The sequence below is a fragment of the Poecilia reticulata genome, linkage group LG2 (assembly GCF_000633615.1).
Source record: "Poecilia reticulata strain Guanapo linkage group LG2, Guppy_female_1.0+MT, whole genome shotgun sequence".
In the NCBI taxonomy this organism is placed as follows: Eukaryota; Metazoa; Chordata; class Actinopteri; order Cyprinodontiformes; family Poeciliidae; genus Poecilia; species Poecilia reticulata.
The window spans coordinates 5,257,317-5,281,978 of record NC_024332.1 but is presented as its reverse complement, the minus strand read 5'-3'; the positions used below and the strand labels follow the sequence as shown (position 1 = coordinate 5,281,978).

Here is a 24,662-nt window from a genome sequence, read left to right as displayed (position 1 = left end):
CATTTTACGTTGAAAAAACAGGAGAGACAATGACAGCACAAAAAAATAACGTGACTTGTGCCGCGCAACTCAAACAGTCGCGCGGCGCTTTTTTCTCACACAGCTAACTGCTAGTTTACAATTTTTATTTTTTGGCTAATTAGGTTTTTGCTACAAACGGAACAAAAAAAAAAAAAAAAAATCAGGACCCTGAAGTTTTCGAGTACCGTGTCCCACCATGAACTGTTTGTGAAGTGATAAATAAGAAAGTTCCACATCTGCTGACTGCTTCCGCTACTTCCAGTGAGCGATTCTGTGACTGGAGCCACTGACTCGTTTAATAGGATCCATCCTTTTCATCTGTATATCACATTTCTACACACACATAACTCATTACAACTACAAACGATGCTGTATTTATCATCATTGCTCCTGTTTTGTCCTCAACCAACTCTGTTGTTTATTTGAACTTTTGGGAAACATTTCCAGGTAATTGTCGTGACAGACTATCTACAACACATCAACCCCCTATTTTTAGAGGTATTTCTGATTCCTCCGTGTACTAAGACGTTTTTCCGGGTTAACAATTTTTCAGAAAATATGGAAGACTGATGTCCCACAGCAAGCAGAGAACTCGGTGACGGTGGAGGATTTTTACGCGACTCTATCAGGCACAGCAGTGACGGTGGTCCTTGGACAGCAGGACAGCACTGGTGAGTTTTACGTTTTCTTAATTTAAATGGTGTGCTGTGTCTATGTTAGTTATAGACACAGCAGTTTCGACCAGCTATTAGATCACTGCGCTTCTTATGTAGCATTTCAAGCGATAACCTCGTGGTGCATTAAAGTACACCTCGCACATTATAACGTTTTAAAATAATTTTTGCTTAAATGATTTAATCCACCACATTGTTATTTAAAACTTCTTAACTAACATGATTAATAATGTTTATTCTGACCAAGATTACAATTACTTCTACATTGATTAGTGTTTTAAAAAACCTGAAGAAATGTTCTTTTAGATATGACTAAAAGTAGTCCTGACAACTTGGGGTCACTCACAAAGCTTTGAAATCTCTCTTGAAGTAATTGAAACAAGGAAATGTTACAACCTACTAATGATGCTGAAGAACACTGAATTCCACAACCTTTCAGATTAAGATTCATGTGACATGTTAATTATATATGGGCAGGGGCGGATCTACTGGGGTGGCATGGGGTGGCAGTTGCCACCCCAAATGAAAGCCTTGCCACCCCTGTTGCCACCCCAGCTGGCGACTATGAATTCAATAAATAGTTATGGGAAATCAGACATTAAGCAGACGAATCTCTATTTTCCGACAACATTGAATGCAACACAATGCAACCTGACACCTACTGCTGAGTAGCGGGAATCCATATCAATGCTGCATTGATATGGATGGATATAAATTACTGGACTGGACATTACGTGACTTATCGTGCGCTACATCTGCACCATTGCTGTCCATTGAGTCAACATTATGGGTGGTCAGGAAAATACCACAGTCACGGAAAGAATCTGAAAAATTGATGCAATATTTAGGGGTTATTTCAACCCTATGAATTAGATAACAAGTGGTTCAGAATTAACAGGTGTGGAAAAAGTTTTAACTTAAAGAAAACATGAGGAAAAAGTGAGCAGTGGGTCAGTTATGCTAGGCTAACTGTTGCTATCCTTCTATTTACTTTGATAACCTTAACATGTGCTGCGCAGTTCGGTGTGTTTTGGTTCCGTTAGCACTGAAACAGGTCAACCCGCCCACCAAGTAATTAGTAGAGCAGCTGTTTAAATCAACTAATCAACCACCGCTGTGCTCAGGCGAAAACTTATTAAAAATGACAATATAGACATCAAGCCTGACAGCGTAATGCAACAGACTGAATGTTCTGTTATGGTGTTTTTGCTACTTTTTTGTGCGGGAAATGTTTGTTTTTGGTGTTGATTCCCCTGATGAGTAATCAGAATAGAAGTGTTTGGTTCTTCATCTGTTTATCAGCTTTATTGTACCTTTATTGCGGCGCACTGCAGCCGCTGCAATTCCTAAAAATTAAACAAGCGACAAAACCTGAACTAATCATCGAACTACGGTTCCTACAGCATATTTAAAATAAAACGATTGACCAATATAAGAGAAATTTGCCACTTCTTGCATCTTGACAGAACTAACAGAAACAAAATTGTTTATAGATTTGTATCACGGAGAATTTTTCAGTTTTCTCCTCTTTATTTTAAGTCGTATTTAATATATCTGATGACAAATGACGGCGCTACGAATATTTTTGTGACAGATTTCTGCTCGTCCTGCATTGGGATAAAAGGGTTTTCTGGACATAACTCAATGAATCACATAGCGACTAATAGGCGCGGTGCAATCCAGTAATACATATCAATTAGCAGGAGTATGAAAGACATAAAAATAATTAACTATACTATATTAAGAAATTATATTTAATCCTCAGTGCTACATGAAGCTCATTTTGAAACAATTCAAATTAAAAACAATATTTTGTAACAAGTAAATCAAGTAAATTAAGTCCAATGTTAGGTCTGTGTAAGCTAAACGTGAGAATGAGACGTTTTATATATATACTGCTCAAAAAAATAAAGGGAACACTTAAACAACACAATATAACTCCAAGTATATCAAACTTCTGTGAAATCAAACTGTCCACTTAGGAAGCAACACTGATTGACCCAACAAGGGTCCCCGTTGTCAATCAGTGTTGCTTCCTAAGTGGACAGTTTGATTTCACAGAAGTTTGATTTACTTGGAGTTAAATTGTGTTGTTTAAGTGTTCCCTTTATTTTTTTGAGCAGTGTATATATACACACACACATACTGGCATGTTGCCACCCCTGAAAAAATCCCTGCCCCCCTCTTGCCACCCCATAAATATTTTTTCTAGATCCGCCCCTGTATATGGGAAGATAGAAAACACCATAACAGCTCAATGACTGCCATTTCCCGCATATCATGCCTTTTACACATTCCATCTAAGCATATGTTTCACACAGGAAGATAATTGGTGGTGCGTCATCTGCTACTACGTTTCCTCTGTAAACCTTTTCAGTTTCTGTGTTAATAACTGACATTTACAAATATGACAAAAGTTGAAACATTTGCAAAAAAAAAAAAAAAGCGTGATCTCATAAATTTGAGATTGGAGTTGTATTAAAATGGTAGAAGTCCACTTTGCAAACTGTTAGTCCAGCTAATCTGAATTTATACCAAGATATGTTGCAGAGGGAGTTATTGACTCCAGATAAGATATTAACTGCTTCTAATCATTTTAACTTTATATATATCTTTTTAACTTTCCCTTTAATAACTTGAATACGTTAGGCTATATTTTGCTGCTTCTCAAACTCAGATCCACTAAATGCAGGAAGATGAGGAGAATGTCTGGGCTTTGCTACTTTTGAGCTGCTTAGCAACGGGTGAAAATAGGGTTTAAAAAATATTTGTTGAGCTTTACTCTTTCATTGCTGAAGCGTGCTATCATTGGTCCTCTTGGGCTCATTAATTTCAATGAATGTTGACTTGGAATAGATGAATTCGTGAACTCAAATATTCTGCACAGGTGCATGCTTGACATCTGTAATATGTGTACAAAAATGATGTATTCTGCAGCAAATGATACCCAGACTAGTACATTTCTTCAACCAGCTGCATGCGGGACATTTGTCAGAACAAATAAAGACAAAGTAAAAAAGTACAAAAGCTCAAATAAAGTCTAAAGAATGTGCAATTAATCTGATTCATATTTTAATTTAAACGTTGTACTTTGTACATATATGCTAAAATTATTTTTTGCCACATTCTGCTTTGCAGAATGTTGTTCAAGTGCAATAAATCCAAACTCAATAAGTAATCATGTTAAATAATCATGATTTTTGTTTTCTTTTTTTTTTTCCATAATCGGGCAGTTCTACTACATCCATATTGCATGCAACACCAGACTACAGCCAACTGTGGTTTAGTTTGAACAACCTTCTGAGCTGTGCAGTCCAAAAATCCTTATCTAAAATCATGAAGGTGCCCTCCTTAAATGCAACTGATCTTTTTCTTTTTAAGTGAAGTTTGTGATTATCAAACAACATCTTAATTTAGATCACTCTGTGTAGACATCAGACAAAAAAAAAGTCAGTTATAATGAAAAGGGAAGTTCAAAAATGTGAGCACATCCCTTCATTAAGGAGAATAACCCAGGAAGTGTAAATGTGACACATTTCTGTGAAACTTCATAAACCTCCTCGAGCAGTCATTTGAATAAACCATTTCCATATAATTATTCTTATAGACAAACGATCTGTAGAATAAATGGGGAAAAACAGGATATTGAACATAATCAGAAACAGCAGCAGCTCTCTGTATTTATACAAAGCACCATATGGGGGTTCAGTAAACTCAGACTGCATGTGATGCCTTTGTGAATTTTCTGACATGGCTGAAAAGACAAAACTATGAGTGCGGTGGCTCCAATTTTACATCATGCAACATCCACATAAATTTTGTCCAGTATGCCATTTTTATCAGCTGGGACACTAACCTCATAAATCTTGTTAAAGGTTTTCACCTGTTCTGCAGTTTGGGTCTGCATTTTTAATTGCTCTTTACGTTTTGCCTTTTTTTCCATAGTTTAACAAAAAATATTGGGTAGGGAGCATGCTCTGCAGTTAGGTTGTCATGCCAGCTACAAAAGCGAAATAAATGCAATGCCACTGATCCTGATATGGTTATTTTAACCCCATTTCAAGAAAGAATAATAGGGACAAACTGATAAGTGTGTGGTTAAGTGAAAAATAGCCACAAAAAATCTCCATATCTGCTGATGATACTATAATTGTAAAAGATCAAGGGAAATAAAACCAAAGAAACATCCTGACTTGCTTCAGAGGGTCTCACCCTTTTACAAACAACACTAAAAACATACCAGGTAGCATCTTAATATTGCAATTTACTATCCTAGACACACAGAGATAGTGCTTCCTTTGTGCTACCTGCTCAGAGCAGAAGCTCTAAAGCGTAGCTTGGATCTGATCCCAACACCTTCAGCATCTTGTCCATCTCTGACCGTGTTGGTCTTCACCTTAATGAGATGCTAAAGCTATGCTACAGAAAAGCTGGCCTTGCTCAAAATGACTTGCAAATAGCAAAGAAATGTAGAGGGATACGGGGATAGGGGACGTGAAGCACCAGTTTTCAAAGCTATCTGCACACCGGACCACAATCCCCACCACTAACTGCCTATCCACGACCGGATGATTTAGAAAATTGGACCTAAACCTTATCCAGAATGCTAGGTACAAAATATTAACTAAGTGGATGCGGAGGTTGACCAACTATTGTCATGCAATAAGCTAAATGGTGAGAGGATTTATACACGGCCCAGGATAGGGGCAGCAGCCTTTAAGCCAGCAGTCTCTGTGCAGTGGACGTCCCTTCAGTTTGATGTGATACTCCAGGTATACAATGCCTTTATATCACCATCTGACCAGTAGCCAAAACTAGCTTGTTGACAGACGCAACAAGCACAATTCGTTGCTGCACATCTGCTGAGTGTTGTGTTAGTACAATCCAAGAAGATCCCAGAAAGATAAATGAAAGGAATTTTAGTGTTAATTATTGTTGGCATTCAGAATCTTCTGACTTCTTCATGCTTTTGATTGACAGTTTCATTAAAAACAAATACCTGATCAGTATTCTAAGAGGAAAAATTGCCAGGCAGGCCAGAAAAGAAAGAAAGAAAAAAAAAGGTACAATTTGGGGACCATCTTGGCTCTATTGCAGGATTTATTTTCAGCGGAACTTGGGTCTGTAGGGTCCTGGTGGCAGCAGAAGTGGGCTCAGAGCCGCTGCCTGGAATCGTGGCTGTAGCTGCCCGGTGAACTTCGATTGCGATGGGGCTTGTAGGCGTCCTGATAGGGGTCCTGGTAGTCCTGGTAGGGGTCCTGCTGCTCTCGGCTCTGCTGCGAGCCAGAAGACATGCGGTTGCGTCCCTTATGCGCTCTCTCATTGTGGTAATTTTCGTCTGATGTCATCAGGTTGCGCCGCTCATTTGCAGTGGAGTGGTCACCTGTGTGGTTGCTTTGTCGCATTCTTTGGCTCTGATGATCACATGAATGTACCAAAGAGACAGATGAGCCACTAAAAAAAGACCAGACAGTGTTGCAAAGCCAATGTAGATAATATATGTATAACAGAAGCTCAAGGCACAAAGAGTTTCCTTTTCTGAGAATTAAAAGTCCCCACACGAGGACATTCAATTGTGCTGGGGACACAATCCAACGGTGTTTCACCTCAAATGCACTGGACGTACCTGCAGACCAGAGATGCTGGTGGAATAAGGGGTGAGAGTAGTGGGCCCCAGGTTCCGTCCCATCAGAGGGTTCAGAGGTGTTGCCATCGAGGTATGAGTTGCTTTCCAGTAGGCCTCAAGGTATTCAGCAAGGTGTTCACAGGCGTCTTCCAGCTGGTTTTCATCCAGGATGATGTCAAACATTTCCTGTCGGTAACAGATGGCAGTAGAGGAAAATGCCCAGACCCTTTTGTTCTAGATAAACTCTGCATCAGGTGTCATTTAAGAAGATGTCATACAATCCATACTTACGTCTATTATTTTGCGATTGTTTCCCTTTTGTTTGATTTTGAAATAATAAAAGGGACCTTTTAAGGTCAAAGGCTGGGTGCTTACCGGTGGACACTGAGAAAGTTTTTCTGCTGCCACAAGCTGGACATTTAGGTGTTTGCTCTGCGACTTTCCTCTGGACTTGACTAACCTCTGAAGAACCTGGATGAGGGAGAAGTGAAAGGGGCCTTGAATAAGAAGAATGCAGAATCTAATCCATGATAACTAAGGAAAAAAATACAAGTTTTCAGAGATCTAACTTTGAGTTTTTAGTTAAAATGTAGAATTCTCTCAGTGAACTTTAGTCTCGCTTTACCTTTGGTGAGGAGACTTTGACATGGACAATGATGGGCGCCAGTGAAGTCTTGAGGAGCTGGGCCGGGTGGTTGATGGTGTCAGCGTCCAAGACGACCAACTGAAGGGAGCGCGCCAACTCAAAGATTCTTTCAATCTCACTTTGCACCTCAGCTGTAGACAAACATTTCTCATTTGGCAGCGTTTTCTCAAGTGTAAGCCACCGTTTAGTTTTCTTGTGTTTATCAAGATGTTCTGCTTGTAACAATAGCCAGAGAAAATCTTACCTAAGCTGGAACGAGTGTTGGATCTTTCAATAATGGCTCGCTTACTGGGGTTGTTCAGAACGGACCTCTTGGCCAATGAGATGTCTGCAGTGACTCGTGTTATAGTTATCCTAAAAACAGGGGGGGAGGTACTGTACACAATTGTATGGATGTTGGCAGACATCTTCTAATGTTTTGTCACCTTTTATCTGAAAGCAGATGGTAGTGAAGTTTTTTAAACACCCTTTATTTTAGATTGTGACTGACAGTGACTTCCAATTTTCCCATGGTAATCATATGAAAAACATGCAACAGTGACACTTTGCAGAATATTTCAATGTCAGTTACTATTGAAAAAGATTTTCCTTTCTTTCATTTCAAAACAACTTTGCTACCATTTGGAGTTTTAGCATCACACTCAAAACATTAGTATTTGTATGCATGGCACTTGAAATACAATATCCAACCTAATATTGCATTCAAGTAGTCCAATTCCAATTCAGTATTTTATGCAGCTCTTCTTATTTCATACTTTTCCAGACTATTTGTCCATTTTGGACCAAACATTATACCAGTTTATCACCCTCTAGTGGCCTAGCATTGGAACTTCACTGTATTTAGAAATTTCTGCCTGTCTGTCTCACTCTGATCGGTGATTCCTTTTTGTTGTTGTTGAAGGAAGCAAATCTTTAGCAGTGTAGCAAAGACTTCAACAAACATTTTCACGTTATTTTCAATATAAATATGTACAATTTAAAAACTGAGATGTCTTTTTGATTTTGCAGATGTTTTACATCCATTTTTTTCCTGTAATTTTCTCTGCAAATTACAGGAGCAGCTATTCCAGATTTTTCTTTTATATCTTTTTCTCACCTGCCATCAAATCTGTGCTTGAGGAAGTCAAATAGGGCTTTCTGCATCATGTCTGTCACCTGCAACAGAGATGATTTTGTCCAAGTCAGGCAACTTGTGAAGGCAAGTTGATGCACAGCAGCAAAGGGAGCTAAAAAAATAAAAAGAACTCCACACAAATTTGTATGTGTTTAAAAAAAAGCACAATAATATTTTTTGCAGTGCACTGTATAAATTTGCGCTCATACACTGACATCACATTAAAGACACATTGAAAACGGCCAGATCAGCGTTCATTTCCACTTGTATTTGGTGGCAGAAGTGAGGAGATGCAAGGTACAAAATTCCAATTTTAGATCCCGCCATAAGGAGATCCAGCTTACCTCGTAACCTTTGAGCGAGGGTCCCACCAGCACCACGGGCCTCATGGAGGGCACCACATCATACGGGGGGATGTGCTCCGTCTGTCAACACAGAGTGGCAGCAGCAGATTCGTCACAAACACTGAAAGCAGCCCAGAATAACTCCACAGAAGACGCACACAGCAGATGGTTCTAATCAGCCGAAGCCAAGGAACAGTCACACATAAAAATGGGAAATATGAGGCCATGTTGGCGCACGAAGCAAATTAAGTAATTTGCCTGAAAAACGAGACTGAAACTGATCCACTTGTAGGTGAAAACAAATGCGTATTAGATACCTATTGATCCAAAGCACAAATATTGTATTTGACCTCTGAACTGTTTTGGATCATCAAACAAACCTCAATAAAGATAAGAAGGGAGAAAAGCTACACAAATCTGCAGGGTTATATGTGAAAATATAACAGTTCCTTTCAAGTCATGAATGAGCTGATTATTATAATTCTGCCAGGAAAAGTGGGCCAGAATTCCCATGGTGATGTAGACACACCGATTTTAATCGCCATATTGCAGAAGCAGATATATTGGCACCAGGTATTAGCTTCTGGAGGAAATTTATGTTGTTTGGACTGTTTCCCCTCGCCTCTTTAATAAATAAATAAATAAATAAATTTCTCTCTAAATTCTTATCATTATATACTAAAATGTTACGGTTAATTGAATGTCATGTTCTCTCATCTTTCCTTATAATTTACTATTTAAACGTTATTATGCATTTTTGCAATTTTACCAGAGTCATGAGTAACTGAATCTGGTATTGATAATTGTGACGATTTGGCTCGGTATGCGTCGGTAAGCCTGAAGTATTGCATGAGATTGCTGTCAGTGCTACCAGTGCCTGTCACGTTACTATGACGCTGGCAAAAGTTGAGGAATGGTGAATGGATGAGTTCGCAGCCACCAACTTACCACTTTCTGTTTCTGCTTTCCTGCGGGAGGGGAGAGAAGACAAGGAGGAGACAATCAGTTCCTGCAACGTCTTAGAAATATTTAAACATGCCTCACATCAGCAGGTATTTGTAACAGTTCATAAAAAATGAAACCTGTCAATAATATCTACAATGTATAAAATAAAACAAAAAGTATATCTACAGTCCTAAGGTTATATTCACAAAGTGCAGTTCAGAGGGGGGGGGGGTCATAGTCTTGTCGTTGGTTAGCCCCAGTCTCAGAGCGCCTGCAGTCCTCAACTGGAGGAAGAGGAGGATCATGGGATAATGTACCAGCGACTCTATGCAGTAACCTTAAGCTCTATGTGGAGACATGGGAAGGCTTTAGATTCTTATGCTATCTATGATTTTTGAGGTTCAGGATGTTTGGCTGCAAGCTTCGCAGGTGGGTCATTAACGCCCTTCTCTCCCCCCTGTCTGATGTTCTCACCTGCTGAGGATATGAGTGGTCGGATAGAGGCTGACACCTCATCCTCCACACTGGAAGAGGAGTTTCCTCCAGACTTACTGAAAAACACAAGAAGGGATAAAAAAAAAAAAAGACAGAAAAACATGGTGGCATTAATGTAAAAAAAAAAATGCTAATTTTTTAAGCTCAAACTATGAATGTATATTGGTGTTCAGTTAATCACCTTAAAACTTTGAAACTACCTAAATTTTTAATTTGTCAAGAAAAGCTATTTAGTTAACTCAAGCAAACATTGTACATGTGTTATTTCAATTAACAAGAAATTTAAATGTGTTTAATGCAAAAAAGACATTCTCATTGCTTTCTCCTGGAGGTAGAATTATTAATATCTTATCCACCTGAAGCACTGGAAAAAAAATTTGGTTAGCCATACTGTTTCATGCCTAATCAAGTCACTTGTCATTTATCAACTTGTAGAGACTTTAATTTTGACATTATCACCTTCCTAAAATAATACAAAATAATTTTTTGCCAACTGTGAATCTTTTTTTTTTCTTCCCTAAATCATATTTTGGTAAAAAAAAAAAGACATATTCCATTATTTAGATGATAATTTTAAAGTTAACAACTACAAGTTGCTAAATGACAAGTGACTTGATTAGGGCATAAAAATATAGCTAGCCTATACTTTAGCTTATCTAAAAGTGAAAAGTCTGTTCAGTAACTTCCAAAATGTCCAGTATTTAATCATTTAATCTGTCCACATTTAACTCTGAATCGGATTCAAACTAAAACTGAAACAAACTGGTAGATAATTAAATAATTAAGCTGACCAACATAAAATGAACTCAGAAATCTGAAAGACTGAAGAACCAGATTCTGCTGGGACCACAATACCAAGCAATCCCCTGGATTATTAATATTTTGCTCAACCAAATTTTACAGATATAAATTCTCATACATCTGAGTCAGCAAATATATGAATCAAACCTTAACAAATATAACAGTAGAAGCAGAAACTCAAAAAAAGGCAACAGGAACAAACATATTGTTTACAGAAAAATTATATATAGCTTTAACTACTTTAGCGCATTTTGCATAATTGCAAAACTTGAAACTTATTTCTAGTAAAGTTTAAAGCAATACCCTATCAAAAAAAGATCAATTTTCAAAATAATGCAAAACACCTTTTTTCCTGTTTAACTTTAACGTGAGACTTGCTTATAAGTATTTGTGTCCGTCACTATCTGCCTCCCCTTTAAGCAAGACGCTGAAGCGCTCCATCCTACTAAGATTACTATTACCCCGACCCACACGGCTAGAGGATGTGAGAGTGAGTTATTGCATTAACTGCAGATGACAGAACATTCAAGAGCAATTATACACACATGGAAATGAAAAGCGGTGATAGGAGTGCTAAGTACAGCTAATTGGAACAAAGCCATGAATAGAAGAGACGACGCACAAGGGTGTGAGTCGCATTCGGGCCGAGACCGAGGATCGCTTTAACAGAAAGGCGCTGACAAACGAAGGTGATTATTGGTTGAAAAAAAATTATTTGAAATTATTTTAAATTTGTATGTTGAACTCCATCTGTTCAGGAACGCGATGGAGAGCAGAAACCAAAAGCATCTAGAGTTAAATAAGCAATTTTTTTTTTCTTTCTGTTTAACATAATGTTAAAAAATAAAAATCACATAGCAAAACCTAAATACATATAACAAGTCTATGCCTTCATTTGTGTTACTTTGTCAGATTAATGCTTATAGAAGGTGATGTGCTTAACTTAAAGTGTGGCCCCAAATCAATTTCTGCTCAGGGCCCCATGCATTGTTTGACCGGCCCTGTTGCCAAAACTATCCAGGACAAACAATTAAACTCAAACTAAGGAAAAATGGTAAAGATTAAATGGTCTGCTATTGTTTAAAAATAACAGATTTTCTTTCAATTAAATTTACAAATAAAAATAAAATGGATTTATTATTTTATGAAGACTATTCTTAAATACAATAGAATATGTTGAATGTAAATATAATTGTTTTATATTATAGTTCAGCGACTATAAAATGCCTCATAAATAGGATTTATTTCTGTTTTCTGTTTTAGTGATCTGGGTAAATGAAACTCAAACTCTGAGACTTTCTAGTTAATTGCTAAACATTTTATGCAATGTTTTTTCCTCCTAATCTAAACAAGGAAACTGACAGATTATAAATTAGAGCAACGCATTTTTTTCCCTGGAAATGTTTTAACCTAAACATTTGGTGCTTTTCCTCCAAGAGCACCAAAGCTCCTCTCACATTTTGATTTTTCAGATCAGTTCTGTGACCTCTTGTGGCATTGTTGGAGAGAGAGTGTGTGTGCTCTCTGTTGCCTACCCTTGGACTCGTCCTCTCTTTTGCTCCTGCTGGAGTCGGATGTTCTCGAGCTTCAGAGGGCTGGGAATGAAGCCGATCTCACAGCCCTCTTTTACCAAGCGCCCGATCCACCAGTCATTGTTGAACTTCTGAACACAGCAAAGCAACTCATGAACGACACCTTTTTTCAAAATCTATATGTTAGATATATTCTGAAGGCAGAAGTTTCAAATTGTGTCTGAATACTTCAGGTGTTGGAATTTACAGACGTGCCTCTTTTATGTGGAGGAAGTCCTTGGCATCAAAAGAGATGGCTGTTGCCGGTACTGGAACATCCTCATCCAGGGCGCCACAGTAGCTGACATTGGTCCTTACAGCAAACGCCACAGGTTTACTCTGGAGGACAAAGGCACAGCTAGATTAAGTTGAAATCTTCAGTTGAAATTTCTCTATAAATGATCCAGAACAATAACAAAATAGAGCATATCTTCAGAATATCAGTGATTTTTGTCCAAGGGTCACAACCTTGGCTCTCTCCAGTTGAACGGCAGCCTGCTGCTCCCTCTCCTGACGGCTCTGTCCCGGTCCTTGGCTCTGGCTGGGGCTCTGGCTCTGGACCTGGGCCTGCACCTCGCGCTCCTCCTCCAGAGATACATCTGAGTCTGATGGTCTGCTAGTATATGAATCAGCTGAGCCCTACAAACAGAAATTGTACAAGTTATTGAAACTATAACTATAACTAACATTTCTACACATTGTTAAGATGTTTACAAGACCTAAAATGTATTTCTTACCCAGCCTTCGGTGTCAGATCAAACTATGAAGCAAGGAAGCTAAAATTAGAGATGACTAGAGTTTTTTTTTTTTAACACTGATGAGCATAAAAAACCATAAAAGCATAAAATTATTTAAATGCATCTTCACCTGTCTTGCCATTTTATAAAAGAAAGTTGCTAAGATAAGTGGTCTTCCTTGTTGGACAAAACGAATCCACACGCAAAAGAGCCAACATCTATTTAACAAAGGCACCAAGGGCCAAGAATTTACTCAGTTTAACATAAGGCGCATCAATACGATCATTAATGGAGGTTTTGAGGTTTGCCAAGTGCCAAGTTTATAGTCTAATTTGGTTTAGTTACATAAAATATGAAGTTACCATTTTTAAAACAGATTCAAAATTATTTTACAAGTGACTGACATACTGAAAAGGTTCTAAGAGGTTGTGCCACCCTTGGCGCCTTCATGCATTTGTGATAACTGGCAACGAGTCCTTTTCCTCCACTGTGGAGAAATTCCAACCCACTCTTTTATGCAGAATTGCTTTAATTTAGCCACAGTAGAGGGTTTTAGTCAGATAAAAGTTCATTTCAAAGCCTCTAAATGATTTTGTTTTTGAGGCTGCTTGTTTGCTTTGAAAATTGTCCTGACATGTAACGCAAATAAGCTTGGGGTCAGTGTCGCAAACTGATTATACTCTAGAATTTCTTCCAGAGAGCTAAATATATGGGTTCATCTTTCAGATCTGAAGACAGTAAAGCAGCCTTAAGACTTGACGTAACTTCACACAGAATATTTTCCCAACAGTCTTGATCACCATATATATGTTCTGTGACAAATATATCAAGGGACTTGATGTTCTTATTGGTCAGCTGTGGTTTTAGCTACTTTCCTCAGTCTGTCTTTACTGTTGAATGACAAACTTTGACATTAAGGCAAGAGAGGCCTGCAAAGATTTAAGTGTTGTTCCTTTTGTGACCTCCTGCATGAGTCTTCAATGCCCTCTTGTAGTAATTTTGCTAGGTTACTCGTAGGAAGGTTCCCAACTAATCCATGTTTTTGCCATTTTAGAATAATTGTTCTCACTTTTGTTCTCTGGAGTTTGGAAAGCTTCCCAATTATTTTATTTTCTTTCTTAAAAGAAAATAACTCAACTTTTTCATCACGCTGTATGCGGTTGCTATAACAGAAAATACAACAGCAGATCCCGTCAGTAAGAATGAACCTTGCTGAACTCAGGACTCATTTTCTCAGTTTAGTTCATCTCGTAGTGTCTCACACACAGTCAGGGAATTTCTTGAGGGATGCAAGGCTTGCAGTCCCTTCATTCTGCATCCCAGTCAGAACCCCTTTATTGCCCCGTTTTAATGCCGGTACACGACTGGATCAAGTGCTTCCTTCTGCTGTTTTAATCTAAACAATCAGCCACTAATGATGATTCAATTAAGGAGGACCATTAGTCCCGAGATGATCAATCAAGTTAGTCATCACAGCTAAGCAGTTTTTTTTTTTTTTTAGGCTAGCAAGCAGTAGAGGAAAACCTGACTTCAGCACACTGCTTCTCTGAATTGCAAGCATCCTGTCTCAGAAAGTTTCTGGGCATGTGGATGATTTCCATAAAAAATAACTAAACGAAATGAGGGCCGAAATGTTTCTGCTGCCTGTTCCTGGTTTCAGTTCTGTTAAATAGGAAGTTATAACTCAGCCCTGTCCATTTGTGTCTTTACAGTTTTGGTTATCTTAAATAAAGACATCTCTCTTTCTTTTATTGGGATTTTGAGTAGTAGAATATGTAGTAAGACCTATTTTAATTTGTAGATAAAATAACAATCTTAAAAGTAAATCTTAGTCAGTGCAGTTACTGGTATGTCTCTATCAGCTTTGCACATTTAAATCAATATTGTTGCTCTTTTCTCTTTATAATACACTTCAAGGTCAGCAGACTGGATAAATTAAAAAAAATTTTTGAACATCAATGGTCAAGTCTTGTCAAATTGGTCTGCACTTTAAGTAGGCCATTCAAACATGTGAATTACTTTGATCTAAGCTATTCTATTGCAGCTCTGACTGTATGATTTTATATATACCTTACTGGGCAAAGGGTTTGTTGCTTTCTTAGAGGGTAAACCTCTAGTACGCTCTATATTTAGCTACATAAATCTGACCAGCTTTCCCACAGCATGATGTTACCACCACCATGTTTAACAGTCCTGTGTTAATTTAGAGCACATGCATAACATTTAGCTTGTTTTGGTAGAAGTTCAGTTTTGATCTCATTTTATCATAGCACTTTTGCTCACGTTTGCTGGCAAAATGGACTTCTTGTGGCTTTCGTCTTCACTCTCTTCCATGAAGACTTGAGTTTACGGAAGATGAAATTAAACACATATTCACAAATTTGTTGATCATCAAAAGAAGTTCAATTGGATTGTATTTGACTGTATGAGCAAAGGGGGATGAAAACAAATATGTGATGTATCTTTATTTGCTGCTTTGCATTGATTGAGCTCATTATATGCTAAGGAAATGCTTTCAAGTTTGTGGATCCAATGTGACAAATCGTGAAGACCCCTAATGATATCTGTTCACCCTTTTCAATCGAGGTTCTTGTGAGGCAAAGTGGCACTTTGGCATTACTGTTCAGTTCCGAGGAATGCACACAGAAGAGCTGAGGGAGCACTGTAGCATCCAAGCTATTATCCAATGGAGTAGCTTCGGCATGTGACTCATCAGCATCAGAGTCCACTTAATGACATCACGATGCATGTTTCTGCAAGACTCGTCAGAGCCAGAACACGGCGCAGCGGCTCGGCCGGATGAGAAATACTCTTCAGGAAAGTGACGGATGCAGGAATGTGACACACGATTTGTCGTCTCGGTGATGGCCCTTGGCGGGGATGGCGAGGGGGTCATTTGCATCTTTCGGTTCTCCTCTGAGAAGCAAAGCACGGTTCTTCTCTTGCATGGGAACCGTGGTGACTCCTCCTGGTTTCCTTAGCTTTACAGTCAGAATCCAGCCACGTATTCAACCAATAAATAAGGATACATGCAGAAATCATTTAGCCATCTGCCTAATGTGCATCCCCCTTCCCTCCTTTACACACCCACCCAACCCCCTTCCAGCCAAGCATAGCCCAGGATCACACTACACTGGCTAACCCATCAAAGGCCTCTTACGTGTGTGTGTGCCATCAATAAGCAAACAGCAGGAGAGCACATAAGCAGATTTACACTCACCGCCTCCGAGTCTTCAAATCCATGCAGGTACAAATTGTCATACATGGAGGTTTGATATTCTAACGAGCTCCTCTAGAAAAATGAGGGGGGAAAAATGTGAGTGGAGGCGGAGGAGAAAGGAGGGGGCACCGGAGAAAAAAAAAGGATGGCTGGGGAGGGATGGGGGGATGACGACAATTCCTTCTCTCTACAGCAGAGACTAATTAAAAAATAAATATCCCCTCCTGTTGGATCACGCCTGGTCCTTTGGAGGCGCCTCTCTAAGACGGATGCAGCTTCTCCCTGGTCTCCTCGCGCCGCTGCTGGCTGCCTCACGTTACAGGATGGAGACGGTATCCCTGGAGGAAGCCCGATCCTGGCATTTCATCTCTATCAGGCGTCCGCACGTACAAAACCTACACACAGAGGCAGAGAGAGCAGCAGAGGCAGCAGCAGCAGCAGCAGAGGGGCTGTGAATCCTTCCTCAATATCCAAGCCTGATGACAGAATCAGAATGCAAGGAGCCGATTGGCTGAATGGTTGTCCACTCAGCCTGGATGAGCACTTTTTCTTTTTTCAGTGCAGTAAGGTAGACGGATTTGGGGAGAGGGATTACGCTTTAAAGGAGTGGAGCAGCATCCTCTTGTTCTTATTTTACCTTATTTATACCAAATCTGTTCAAAAATCTGAATTATATACACAGTGCTGTAAAAAAGTATTTCTTCCTATTTAGTTTTGCTTTTTTGCTACATTTAAATGTTTGAGATCATCAAACAAAAGACAGCTTTCAAATGTTGATTTAATTAACAAGGGATTAAAAACTATCCAAACCAGCCATACTGTTGCAATCCGTGTTTTTCTGTGTAGTTATTTTGAGGTTTTCTGTGTTTAGTCCAGTTTCCCTGTGAGTCTCTGTCCTGTCTTTCCCTTTGATTGTTCCCAGCTGTGTCTAGTTCCCTGATTACCTTCCCTGTGTATTTAACCCCACCTGTTGTCTCTGTCCTTCGTCAGATCCTTGTCATATGTCAGCAGTCAGTTGTTGCACACAGTCATACTGTGAAGTCCTTTGTCGACTCAGCTCTCGTCTTCTGTCTTGAGTTTCCAGTTGCTACAGGTATTTAGCTATTGCTAAGTTTTCTGCCGTGCTGCCTGAACTGGACTGTTCTGAGCTACTTTTCTATTAAACCCTTCATCATCATCTTCATCTGGGTCTCTGCGTTCATTCTCACCACCGCAAACCACCACTTCATGACACATACCCAGTGTGAAACAGTAAATACCCTTTAGCCTAATAACTAGCTGTGCACCAATAAATCCAATCAAGCTTTTGTTGATAACGGGCAATAAATTTAAACATCACTGTGGAGGAACTTTGGCCCACTCTTCGCAGGTTTGTTGTAATTGGAATTCATTGAACAGTTTTCCACCATGCCACAACGTCTCAATCGGATTTCAAACCATGCTTTTGACAAGGCCACTCCTAGTCTTTCATTTAGCTTTTTTTTTGTCCATTTGGTGTGCTTTGACTCATTGTCCTGCTGCATAACCGTTTCTCTTGAGCTTGAGGTCACAAACCGCTTGCCGGACCTTCTCTATCAGTACTTTCAGGCAATGATGCTGGGTTCCATCAGTTATGGCAAGTTATGGATACATTCGCATGATTTCTTCCTATGTGAAGTTGACTGAGTTCACACAGTTTTTTTTTTCTTGTGTGTACACCCTCATGCTTCCTCTGATACTCTCCCCAAAACACCTGTCACTTGAATTGCAGTTTAGATGAAAGATTCTGTGGACAGAAACTGTCTCTCAATCCAATAATCTGCCTTTTAAGGAAGAATGGTGATGAAATGTTATGAAAGCCACTAGAAGTTCTATTTGCCACGAGGGGAGCAAAGCAAACATTTTCAAGAAAATAAAAGCATATTCAAAGCCATTGTACAAGTGCGTTGAAGCTAGTTAAATGAATACACCCATCACTCTATTGCTGATATGCATTGCTTTTCAGTGTGTATATTTATATAACACTGTACCATACACAATGTGATCACCACGTGTTCTTTATGTTGAAAAACTCAACATTATGACCAACACAGCTGCCACACCAGGGAAATCTTCAAACTGAAGAGATTACAGGTGTTTGTCTTTTGTGATGATGGAACATAGTCAAGCTGTTTGCTTTGAAATTCAAAATTAAGAAACATCACCTGACAGACAATATAAGACGAGGGAAAATTCTGAGAACTGAATTTAAACATAATCTTCCCGACTTAATTAAAAGACATTTAGCCTATAAAGGTTGATGCCCGAGGCAACAAACCTGCATTGTCTTTGAGTGATCAAGAGCATGTGCTGCATGCATGTGTTACTGCTGCGACATTTGCACGGCTGCTACACAGAAATTGCATAATTGACCCAATAATCCCATCCAAGAATATAAATGCTCGTGCTAATGGACGATCATTAGATCATTGCTCACCTCAGGATGTGAGATGCATGAAACTGAAAGTGAAACCTTTTTCCTTAGAGATTTGGCTAATGATCTGCCCACCAGGGGGCACTCATCGAGAATTGCCATTTAATTCCCAGACACAGAGGGAATCCTTAAATATGGAAAAACCACTCACCAAGATACCGAACAGTTGGACACACTTGATCCAAATATACACACACTATTCAAGCTGTGACTGCATCAAAAATGATGCACACTCCCTTACTTCCTCTAACATCCATATCCGTTGTCTGTACCCTCAGGGGAGATGCTGCCTACCTCCAGCGTCAATTGTCACTAGGCATGGTACATCCTGGACAGGTTGCCAGTCCATCACAGGGCAACACAGAGATACACAGGACAGGCAACCATGCATGCATCACACTCCTAGGGGCAATTTAGAAAGACCAAGTAACATAACAGTCATAGTTTTGGACTGTGGGAGGAAGACGGAGCACTCAGAGAACATGCAGAAAGACCCTATACTTAAACCAAGGACCTTCTTACTGCAAGACAACAATTCTACCAGCTGTGCCTTTGTGTAGTAAAAGGAAGGAAGGGAACCACATGACAGATTTATTTCCCAGGATTCCCTTGTGGTTCAGTACCTGTCTGAGGATGAAGCTCGTGGATGTGGTGCTTCCATCAGACCTCTTGAGCCGGCTTCTCCTGGAATAAGTCCCTCGGTTTACCTGAATGAAAGAACAAAATCGTAACCTGAATCCAGAGGTTTCCTCACCACATCTGGAGATGCTAATAAATGTCCAGATAGATTACTGCATGGTGCTGTTTTCTAACTAAGTCAAATACACAAGCAAAAATAGTTGTGATGCATATAAAAACCCCAAGCAAATAAGACTTCATCCAACTTATTAATGTCTTTACCTTTGAATGTCTTTCTTTTCCTACTAAATGATCTAAATATACTAGCAGAGTTGATCTCAGGGGGACAAACTTAATTATCTGCCTGCGATTTGTCCCATTTCTCCTTTATTCTCCAGAGTTGGTGACAATGTCACCGTTAAAAAGTCTGAGCCTACTTCCCTGTATCTGTGAAACGGGGCCACTAATCTGGGTCAACATCTTTCTTTGGCCCCTCAAGTAAAACAAAGTGAAGAATGAAGTCTGGTAATATGTTTCTATTAATATGTGTATATTACCCCAAAGAGAAAACAGTTATCTAGCAAGAAATAAGGCATTTCTTTCACGTTGACAGCAAGAATCTACTAATTTTAGACATACAGAAGCAAGACACTGTTGAGGCATTTCTGCTGCATATGCTATGTATTGAAATATATTTTTAAAAAATAGAGAAACAATATATGAAAGAAGACTGATACATGTGTAAACAAAGTTGAGATTCAGTTTTCTCTGCAGTGGTTCTGCAGGGAGAGAGAAATGTTTATTAAACTAATCAATAGTTGTTCAGTCAACTACTTTGAAATAAAGTTTGTATGTGAGTCTCATTTAAGTTAAATAATATATTGAGATACTATGTTTTAAGCCATCGATTGAATGTTATGTATATAATTATCAGTTACAGATTCATATTATTTGTTGTAAACGTCCATGGAGATGCAAACATAGCATCAGCAACACTGTCAAAGTTGGAATAAATGATGTTGATGTTAAAAATAGTTTCCATCAAATAAGGTTTAATTTAAGATGACTCTTTGACCCTACTTTGAATCTGAAAACCCTATTTCTACAAAAAAAAAAAAAAAAAAAAAAAACTTAAAACCCACCTGAAAGATGGGCGCTTGGATGCCCTCTCCTATTTTGTTCCGGATGTAGATGTGTCGGGACATTTCGGCCAGAACATCGGTCCAGAGGGCGGGCTGCTCCGGCCCAGCCCAGCGCAGGGGAGGCGGGTTCCTGGCTGCGTGCTCCAGCTTCACTCTGCGTGGCAGAACATGAGCGATCCGCGGCCGAGGCTTCCTCTACTGTCCGCCGGCAGACAGGCGCTCAGAGCCAGCTGCGCTCCACACTGGACGGGTCCACTACAGCAACACGAGGGGAGGGGAGGACGGGGGGCGCACAGTGGGACGCTCCAGATAGATGATTTACTTCTGAAAGGAAGATATTTTCTGCTTGAAATGAGCTTTATGGTAACCACCATTATGATTTGACCTGTTTTTTCTTGTCAAAAGGGGACCCCGTGAAGTGCATAAAAGATGTAAAAGTCGTGCTTACTGGCCACTTTATGAGGTACAACTGGGAACTGTTGGAGAAATGTTGACTGTGGATACCATTGGAGAACATTGTCATGTTCAAGGAACCAGATTGAGATTATTTTAGCTTTGTGACAGGACTAGTTTAGCAGATAAATGTGTTTAGTTCTTAATGTTTCTGATAAGTTTAATTAAAATGCACCAGCAGCCTGAGCTGTTGCTACAAAGCAGGATACATTTTTGCTTTCATGTTTATGTTTCCATAAACATAATTACATTTAAATGTTTACATTTAAGATTAAATCTTCAATGTAGTGACAAAAACACATGTCTACATCTTCTTCTGATTGAAGCCCCAAAATCAGGATGGTCACCCCCCCTCCATTTCTTTGCAACCAATAATTGCATTTCCATGATTTATATGTTGATCAAAGTAAGGAATTGTCACTGTTCAGAAAATATTGATAAAACATATTCCTTCCCCTGTAGCGTATAATTTTTGAATGCTTGGTTGACGTTTTTCAATGTTAATAACTTGCTACAGCCATCCCTTGACTGAGGGAGTGTTATTTCTATTTTTGTCCAGCAGATGGCAGCATTATCAAAATAAACGCAGCTGCAGAAATGCGCTGTATACTCGGTGTGTGCAGGCTGGGTGATGATTTTACAGAAAAAGATAACCTGTCTTCTTCGCACACAGATTGACATGTGTTATACTTTATGCGCTGATAAATTTCAACCATGCTTTAAATCCTAGTAATCCTAATAATTGTTAGTTGCGGTCCTGGCTATTAGCATGGGTAATTGTAGCAATTGTAGCATCATCCATTGTTCATTGTTCATTATTTTCAGAGGATTTAAAGCAAATGTATAATTACAAATAATACTGCTTTCTATGTCCGTAAAGTCAAGTCATTATAATATGACTTGATTTTCATGGCAACTGAACTCAAATTCTCCCGTCATGTGGTGTGTCCATCTAGAGGTGACTTCCTGTACTGTTGAATTTTCGTCCAAGGAGCCAATCTCCAGGTGACCACTGGCAAGATCTCCAACAAAGCCAAGCCAGGCAAGGTACACCAATACAGCCATGTACATTATTCACACAACAGAAAAATGTATTGTACAGTAGTACAATACATTTTTGTGTACTCAATTTACACATACATTATTTATGCTTATTTATGCTTTAAAACATGCAATAATTTGGTTACCAACAGTAGAGATTAATTGTTTTGTTCCTGTTATAATACTTTCAGTACAATTTACTTTGTGCGCTAACAGTGTTAGAGTGGAAACAGACTTTACCAGTATATATANATGAAATGTGTCCTTCTCCACGAATGTTTGGTTAAAACCATGACAGAAAAATCTTTTCACTCAGTTTTTAAAAATCCTGCAGCTTAATTGGAGATGAAAAACCTGGAACGGTTTTCCTGTAAACATTCTTCTGTTTTTGAAGCATAGAAGAAGAAGATGTTGTGTCTGTGGCTCAGCACTGCCCCCTATCAGTGAGGCATTGTACTGTCATGTTTATGGCCGGAGACTAAATATGTCACTAACATTCATTAAATACATCCCTGTGGAACGCCAATATGTGTAGACGATGATAATTAAACATGTATGTTGGTGCTCTGAAGAGCAGCAGTGGCATGATGCTCAAACTGAACTGCTGCTTCAGGCAGTTTGTCACAGCGCCCCCCAAAGGTTGGGTGCTGCATATATATATATATATATATATATATATATATAATAATATAATAAGCAGTTTGCATTTTGAAAATGCTTCACATTTGTCAACAAACTTCTTTATTTCACAGAAACAACACTTGAGTTGTTATCAGTACTTTAATACTGTATTGTACGTGAACAGTAGGATTGTTGGTGCATTGAGATTTTGTGGAGACTCTTGGGTTTACCCAGAACTCTTGGCTGGGACCATTTCCCTCCTGGCCTTTTGAACTCCTTCGCACAGGGAGAGGAATGTTTGTGCTTTCCTCTTGGACTTGTGATCTCTGCAATCTGGGTATTAGATGAGTGGACAAAGGATATATTGACAGATGTATTATGTTATTTTCATCTTTCAGGATGACGGTGTGAGGACAGTGTTGTAGGCTTTATGCTATAAGAAAATGTTGGTTAAAATTGGGACTTGATCTTTAACAATCTGTTTTAAACTAGACCTTAAAACTTTAGGACGTCCAGCAGGAAGCCCCTTCCATTACTCAAACGTCTAAATTTTTGAGTGGCACTTATCTCCAGTTGCTATTTCGGTAAAGTACCTTGCTGCATACACTCACCTGAGCAAAACTGCAGTCACATATCACAGGTTTCAAACTGTGTGTTCACTTTGCTTTAAATAGCTACCTCTGTTTTTATGAAGGACCACATAGAAACCCTTCTGTTACTCAACATTGCACGAATCCATTTAGGAAGACCCAAAGATGTAAACACGCTGGTCCAGTGGCACAGATAACAAAACTAAGTGCAAACTTTATTTTTGGCTTGTACCAGTGAAGCATGTGATGTACAGTGTCCCAGCGGCAACACGTGTTATGTTAGCGGCTGGGCACCTCATATCATCCACTGAACAAGTGAAAAGGAGCCAATTTATCTCTCAGACTTATGTCAGCACATGTTCGGTCTGTCTTTGATCAGACTAATCTAACTAATGTGTATTGTGGATTATGCAACTTAAAACTGGAAGGATTAAGTTGCTCTTTTTGGAGCAGGTCAGAAAGAGCAACTTAGACCAATAATTAGGTCTCACTGACCTAATTTATTGCTGGCAAAAATAATAATGGATAAAAACTTGTTTTGTATTGAAACTGTTGAATTGTTTGGTTTGTGTTACTGTAAGTTTAGGAATGATAAAGATTTTCATGCTATTGCAAACAAACAATAAATGAAACTACCTTCTATTCTCCCTTCTCCAATAAGAAACATGCATAAATATATTCATTAATAGGTGTACGTTTGTCTATTTTGGCAAGCTGGTGGATTTGCAGGCATTTTAAATTGTTAGACAGTAGAGTGTCGCTGCTTGGTGGACTGTGAGCTGTAAACTCTGCAGAGCTGTCTGTTTGAAGCAATTATGTGGAAATTGTTTGGGGAGGAAGGGATAGTCGGCGGTCTAACTGTACAAAAAATGTGGCGTAATCTGACCAATGCTATCCATGGAGTTATTGAAACGATCTAAAAGTTGCATTGAAGTGATGGCCAGGCCCAGGAGAAATTTATTTAACAATGTTGTCTGGTAAATTTTGAGCCTACCAAGTGTTGGTCTTTAGGCGGGAACCGGTTGGTACCATCGTGATTAAATGGCTGAACTGTCAATGAAATACAAACAGGATTAAAATGGGTGTAGTGACCATGAAGACTTTTGACAAGAATTTCCCCAGGTTTGTTTTTTCCCCCGCTTTTACAACTCTAAAACTTTTGTTCTCAGTTCCAGTGGGAACTGAAAACATTTTAGAGAAATATACAAAGTCTAGAGATGTGATTTTTCCTTTAAAGAGATTTTTAAGAGATCTTGATAAAGCAATTTTCTCTATGGCCTACACAGTATTTCCTAGACAGCATCCTCTAGGTGTTTTTTCATCTGACTGAAACAGTCATCCCACTAATTCAAAACTATTTCCCAATCATCTTCTGCAGAAAGCCTTCTCGTTCACTGTGTCCATTGTGCGTATGTTCACGTCCCTCATGTTTGGATAAAGGCTTCAAGAGGAATCCACTCAACTAGTCCTTTTATAATTCATCACCTCAGCACTTCTTACCTGCTCCTGTAAAACGTAGCAACACAGTCAATATGCAGCACAAGACAAAAA

At 39.1% G+C, this 24,662-nt stretch overlaps 1 protein-coding gene across 4 annotated transcripts; it reads right to left on the bottom strand.

Annotated features, from left to right (window-relative positions):
* Positions 1-3,745: 3,745 nt before the first annotated feature.
* LOC103475101 (voltage-dependent L-type calcium channel subunit beta-4-like) lies at positions 3,746-20,581 on the bottom strand. 4 transcript variants are annotated; one of them, XM_008426506.2, is made up of 14 exons: positions 20,407-20,581; positions 19,270-19,353; positions 12,706-12,876; positions 12,454-12,576; positions 12,202-12,329; positions 9,845-9,921; positions 9,374-9,393; positions 8,426-8,506; positions 8,064-8,122; positions 7,212-7,321; positions 6,947-7,098; positions 6,697-6,792; positions 6,322-6,507; positions 3,746-6,109 (listed from the first exon to the last, which is right to left on the bottom strand). In XM_008426506.2, exons 1-14 carry the CDS (start codon positions 20,467-20,469, stop codon positions 5,849-5,851), a joined length of 1,611 nt encoding a protein of 536 aa, XP_008424728.1. In that variant the 5' UTR covers positions 20,470-20,581; the 3' UTR covers positions 3,746-5,848. The 4 variants fall into 4 exon arrangements, with proteins under 4 accessions (XP_008424728.1, XP_008424750.1, XP_008424736.1 ...); XM_008426528.2 differs by lacking the exon at positions 20,407-20,581 and adding an exon at positions 16,195-16,589 and having other exon boundaries at positions 19,270-19,287; XM_008426514.2 differs by lacking the exon at positions 9,845-9,921 and having other exon boundaries at positions 9,374-9,392; positions 20,407-20,580.
* Positions 20,582-24,662: the final 4,081 nt, after the last annotated feature.

Excerpts from the sequence above, each read along its gene's own strand:
- LOC103475101 (XM_008426506.2), bottom strand. The coding sequence starts at position 20,469 with ATGTCCCGACACATCTACATCCGGAACAAAATAGGAGAGGGCATCCAA. Across the intron at positions 19,354-20,406 it reads TCCAAGCGCCCATCTTTCAG|GTAAACCGAGGGACTTATTC; the intron begins GTGGGTTTTAAG and ends TCTTTCATTCAG. Across the intron at positions 7,322-8,063 it reads AAGCACAGATTTGATGGCAG|GATAACTATAACACGAGTCA; the intron begins GTGAGAAAAAGA and ends CCCTGTTTTTAG.